The sequence below is a fragment of the Helianthus annuus genome, chromosome 7, assembly GCF_002127325.2.
Source record: "Helianthus annuus cultivar XRQ/B chromosome 7, HanXRQr2.0-SUNRISE, whole genome shotgun sequence".
Lineage (NCBI taxonomy): Eukaryota > Viridiplantae > Streptophyta > Magnoliopsida > Asterales > Asteraceae > Helianthus > Helianthus annuus.
Genome location: NC_035439.2, coordinates 69,220,316 through 69,226,228, shown reverse-complemented (window position 1 = coordinate 69,226,228; position 5,913 = coordinate 69,220,316). Strand labels below are relative to the sequence as shown.

Below are 5,913 nucleotides of genomic sequence, written 5' to 3'. Positions count from 1 at the left end.
GTACCTGATCCAAGAAATACACGCTGGTATATGCGGCATCCACGCCGGACCCCAGGCAGTCGTTGCAAAGATCCAAAATGCCGGATACTATTGGCACGGGATGCACGAAGACGCAGTAGACGAACTCAGAAAATGCCGCAGATATCAAAAGTTTGCCCCTCAAACGCTCCGCCCTAAAAACAACTTAAATCCTGTCACGGCGGCCTGGCCTTTTCAAAAATGGGCAGTCGATATCGTGGGACCATGCCCGCTGGCCCCAGGGAAGCTAAAGTACTTAATTGTGGCGATTGATTATTTCACCAAGTGGGTTGAAGCAAAGCCCTTCGCCAAGACAACTGCTGAGAACGCCAAGAAATTCCTATGGGAACACATAGTCTGCCGATTTGGATTACCGCTATACCTTGTGAGCGACAACGGAACACAGTTCACAGACAGGGTCCTACAAGATTGGTGTGTGGAGCTTCAGATTCAACAAAATCTTTACATCGGTTGCACATCCCTAAGGAAACGGCCAAGTGGAGCGGGCAAATAGGAGTCTGGTTGATGGAATCAAAAGAAGGTTAGGCTACGAGGGGAGTTCTTGGGTAGAAGAATTGCCAAATGTCCTTTGGGCACATCGAACCATGCCCAAGACAATAAACAACGAAACCCCCTTCAGCCTAACCTATGGCGCAGAAGCAATGATACCCGCAGAAGTTGGATTACCTTCGCTAAGGCGCCTTACTACTGATGATGATAATGACAGGCTCCTGCGGGAAGGCCTAGACCTCCTGGAAGAACGGCGTGAGGCAGCCACCATCAGCAAGACAAAATACAAGAAAACCTTAGAAAAGTACTATAACCAGTGCATGGCTCAGCAAACTTTCAAGGAAGGCGAGTATGTCATGCGGGATAACGAGGCCAGTAGGGCGAAACCCTCAGGCAAACTGGGACCCAACTGGGAAGGCCCATACATTGTCCAAGAAGACTTAGGCAAGGGGCCTACCGCCTATCCAGGCTCGATGGCACAGCCACGTAGTTGGAACGCTGCTCAGTTGAAGAAATGTTACATGTAGACTCCCGCCCCTAACGGCGGGACTGACTGATTTTTTTTTATGAACAAGTGTAATCCATCATTAACGATGTCTCTTTTTCTTTTAATTCATTGAGTTAATAAAAAGTTACCTTTTTATTCTCTTTTATTACTTACATGTACAATATCAATTACCATCGCATTCAAACTGCATATTACGGTACAAAAAATTACCATCGCATTCAAACTGCATATAACGGTAAAAAGCGTCCCTGACACGAAACATTTTTCATGCATAAGTCAGATGACTAAAACTATACAGCGCTAAGAGTGGGTATTTTGGTAATAGATACATTAACCACTACAAAAGAGAGGTATTTTGGTAATAAATATATACAACTATCTTACAAAAACCAAGTACTTGTCCCTGTTGTTAAACACCAACATACGGGAATACCAAAAAACGAAGATGTTCTACTTATTTACATATCAGGGAACATTGCTAACACCTCTGCAGGGGTATACAATGCTTCACCATAATACTCCAACGGATGAGGGTCGATGATCAGATCATCAATATTCACCCCGTCTACCGGAGAAGCTGACATCCTCCGATCACCAACCGGGTTAGCACATCGGCGGCCACTCCGGCGTCGTTCATATACCGCCCTACAACGTTGGACATACTCAGGGCCGGCTCAACCATTTTGGTGGCCTTAAGCGAAGTACAATATTGAGGCCTTAAAAAAAGGAAAAAGAACTGGCTGTACAGTTAAGAATGAAAAACATACCTGTTGTACCCATTCACAAACCTAGTGCCTTGATAAAAACCCTCCTCCTTTATCCGGGCTTGGGACCGGCAAAATAAACTAAAAAGTTTATACTTGGCGGAGTAAATTTTTTTTTTTTTGTGTTCTTATATATTTTTGTATGTGTAAAGATATGTTTAGATTAAGTTTACTTTTCTAGCTTTAACAGAAGCAAACTTTTTAATAAAATTTTCATAATCAGTTTCTTCTAACAAATCGTTTTCAATTGACAAAGTAGCTAATCCATTTAATCTTTCTTATGACATTGTAGATCTTAAATAATTTTTTAACAATTTTAATTTAGAAAAGCTTCTTTCGGCGGAAGCAACAGTCACGGGAATAGTTAACATAATCCTATAAGCAATATAAGCATTTGAAAAAGAGTTAAAAGTATTAATATAGTTTAGTATATTAATAGGAGTGTCACATTCTAAATGTATGATATGTCTTAGAACTTTTAGTTCTTCAAATAAATCTAAACCATCAATATCTATACTAGTATCATGTTTTAAAGAACTTTCAAGATTAATACAATGTTGTTTTAAGGTATTATCATCCAATAATTTCAACTTTTTTATACGTATCATGTTTTAAAGAACTTTCAAGATTAATACAATGTTGTTTTAAAGTATTATCATCCAATAATTTCAACTTTTTTATACTAAATAGAAAACCAAAAATACTTTCAAACATTTTAAATTGATAAAATCTAGTCTTTATTGAAGAAATAGCTTGATCTACTATATATAAAAAGTAATCGGTTTTAAATAATTCAATAGGAGTTTTAGTAGTTTCATTAGCAACATTTTCATCAAATCATCTATTTCTATGGATGATACGTTTTTCTTGAAACATACGTTCTACATCCATCTCTAAAGCAATTTCTTTTGCATCAATAATAGCATTTTCGAATCCATTTTCTCTATAATTTTCAAAATAACACAAAAGGCCATTTAATTTTTTTTATAGCACTATCAATACACATATCTTTTTCCTGTAAGCTCTTGCTAACACGATTAATAGCACACAAAATTTCATACCAAATAGCTGTTCCTAATAAAAATTCAAACTTATTGAATTCAAAATCTGCCAAGGATTTAGCCTCACTTAAAACTTTTACATCATCATCACTATATAATTTCATAAGTGCCTTTTTTATTTGTGGTGCTTGATATCTAATTGCCTTAACACTTTCTACCCTACTTTCCCAACATGTTTGTGATAAAGGTTTTAGAGTTAATTTTGGCAAACAATCTTATAGTATTTTTCACCTTTTGGTTGATGAAGCAAAAATTGTATAAGTACGTTGTATAATTCCAAAAAACTCACGAGCTTTTGTACACGAATTAGCCATATCACAAAGAACTAAATTTAAACTATGACAACCACATGGTGTATAAAGGCTCTAGGATTAATATCAAACAATCTTTTTTGAACACCTTGATGTTTTCCTTTCATATTTGAACCATTGTCATAGCCTTGTCCTCTAATATTATTTATGTCAAGTCCTATATTACTAATTTCTTCAACCATAGCATCAAATAGACCTTTACCGGTTGTATCATCTACTATTATAAATTCAAAAAAAAAATATTCTTTAACTTCAATCGGTATTGATGAGATATCTAAGCATCGTAAAATAATTGACATTTGTTCTTTGTGACTAGTATCGGGTGTGCAATCAAGTATAACTGAAAAGTATTTAGCTTCCTTAACTTTGTTAACAATTTTATTTTTAACTTCACATGCTAATAAACTAACTAGTTCGTTTTGCATATTATAACCAGGATAATGATTGTAGATCTCTTTGTTCTTTATTCGTCTAACATGTTCTTTCATTACAAGATCAAATTCTGCAATCATTTGAACAATAGCTAAAAAATTACCATTGTTTTTTCATAAAGTTTTTTGTTATCTCCACGAAATGGTATATTGTTCATGCTAAAAGTTTTTTACAACGCCAATAATTCTTTTAAGTACATCTTTCCAATGTTCCTTATCTTTATTTATAAGAATTTGAGTTTCTTTATCAATTGTATTATTTTTCGCTAATCTTGATTCTAACTCGAACCATTTGCTCATATTCATAATATGTTCTTTACTTGATTCATGCTTTTTTAGTTTATCATTCATATTTCTCCAATCCTTACTACCTCCTTTTGCTAATTTACTTTTACAAGAATTCACATCAAATAATTTGCAACAAAAACAAAATACCCTATCTAACTTTATTGAGTAAGGCAACCATTTTCTTTCGTACTTTTTCCCATTTGCCATTTTTTGCATATAAAAAGAAGAGCTAAAGTTTCTAGAATATTCATCTTTTGGAAAATCATAATCATAAATCTTTACCTGTCCCTTTTCTACAAGCAAATCTCTTAAATTAGTATTAATAACAGTCCATTCAGTTGGATTATCTAAATTTATAGTTTCGTCTACATTCAAATGTTCATCACTATTATTTTCATTAGCATTCAAATGTTCATCACTATTATTTTCATTAGCATTCAAAGGTTCATCACTATTATTTTCATCAACATTTAAAGGTTCATCACTATTATGCTCATCCACATTTAAAGGTTCATCGCTATTATATTCATCAACATTTAAAGGATCATCGCTACTAAGGTCATCCACTTTTAACGGTTCATCACTATTGTTATCTTACACGGTTGTTACATATTTTAATAAAGATCCTTTTAATGATTCCATCTGAGCTTCTAATTTTTGTTTCTTTTTTCTCTTAGAATGACCCGATTCATGCTTTCTATATCTATTAGACATTATAGATTCAGAAACCTAACAACTATCAACAATTCACACAAAATCTAATCTAAGAATTCAATTATCAAATAAATCAACAGTAATCTCAAAATCAACAGAAATCAAATTAGAGCAAGTATTGTAAGAGTACCTTAGAAGAACAAATCTCGGATTAATTGGCAGTAATCTCAAAATCAACAGGAATCAGATCTCTGCAACTTTGAAATTGGCAGACTCCAAAGTCCAAAACAACGTCCAACAACGGCTCCCTCAATCGCCTGTATTTTATATTCCAAATTTGATTGTCAGAAGAACTCAGAACAAAAACAATTTTGCAAAATCAACTATCACTTGATTCAGTTTAGAAGAACAAATCTAGGATTAATGAATATATATATTGTAAACTGAAGAACTAAGAAACCTGAATAAAAAACACGTTATACGGCGATTAAATCTTGCCTGTGAAGTGTGAACCGGCGCTACAATCTAGCATCTATCAGACCATCATTCGAAATCCATCAGGCTTCATTTCCCAAACTTTGCGCCGGTTACATCTTGATTCTTGCCTGTGATTGGGAGTCCGTGCGGCGTGCGGCCTTTCCAAGTTTCCAACTTTCCAAGTTCCATTACGTTCTAAATGATTACATCAGAAAGAACAGACTAAATTCACGCTTGTTTTGTTACTTGTTAGCCATACAATTGGCCCAATACACATATCCTGCTTTGTTTTAAGGCCCAATTCAAAAATAAGCTGTATAATTAAAAAAAATTATTGGAGGCCCTATAAATTTTGTGGCCTAAAGCCCTAGCTTGAGTACACTGGCCCATGGGCCGGCCCTGGACATACTCGGAGGGAAATGCTTGCATCAGGCTGTCGGCCGATAGACGAGCCACACCTACTTCAGCCTTAGAAGGGGCGTCTTCTCCGATATTCTTGCAAGACCTGTTTATCTAGGGCATGGTATCACCGGAGTCAGTTTGCTAACCTCTGATCATCTCCTCTGTCACCGGATCCTGGAGACGGACTAGACCCTCTGCTGCATCCAAATTAAGAAGTACGTCGGAAATTTTCCGATTATGGCATTGTCGGCCCATTTCTTCAGTTACCAAGTTTGGAAAAAGAATGACATAATTTATAGAAGATTAGGAGGTCTGACAATAGTGACGACAGCAAAATTAATAACAAGGCATCATTACATGTCAAATCGCCACACTTATGTAAAAACGGCGGCGTTATCATCATAACAATCACATTAATTGTCTGACAGAAAATCAAATGCTTACACGCACCCCAAACAAAATAGTGATTTACAAAATATCTAAGGAACA

The 5,913-nt window shown here is 35.5% G+C and overlaps 1 protein-coding gene across 1 annotated transcript; it reads right to left on the bottom strand.

The window, feature by feature from the left end:
* Positions 1 to 3,762: 3,762 nt before the first annotated feature.
* On the bottom strand, positions 3,763 to 5,679 carry LOC110944025 (zinc finger MYM-type protein 5-like). The gene is made up of 2 exons (XM_022185751.1): positions 5,571 to 5,679; positions 3,763 to 4,484 (listed from the first exon to the last, which is right to left on the bottom strand). The coding sequence occupies exons 1-2, from the start codon at positions 5,677 to 5,679 to the stop codon at positions 3,763 to 3,765; spliced, it is 831 nt and encodes a 276-aa protein (XP_022041443.1).
* Positions 5,680 to 5,913: the final 234 nt, after the last annotated feature.

Bases quoted from the DNA above. Each gene is read 5' to 3' on its own strand.
- LOC110944025 (XM_022185751.1), bottom strand. From the start codon at position 5,679: ATGGGCCGACAATGCCATAATCGGAAAATTTCCGACGTACTTCTTAAT. The intron at 4,485-5,570 runs GTTAGCAAACTG...CAACCGTGTAAG, and splicing joins GACAGAGGAGATGATCAGAG to ATAACAATAGTGATGAACCG.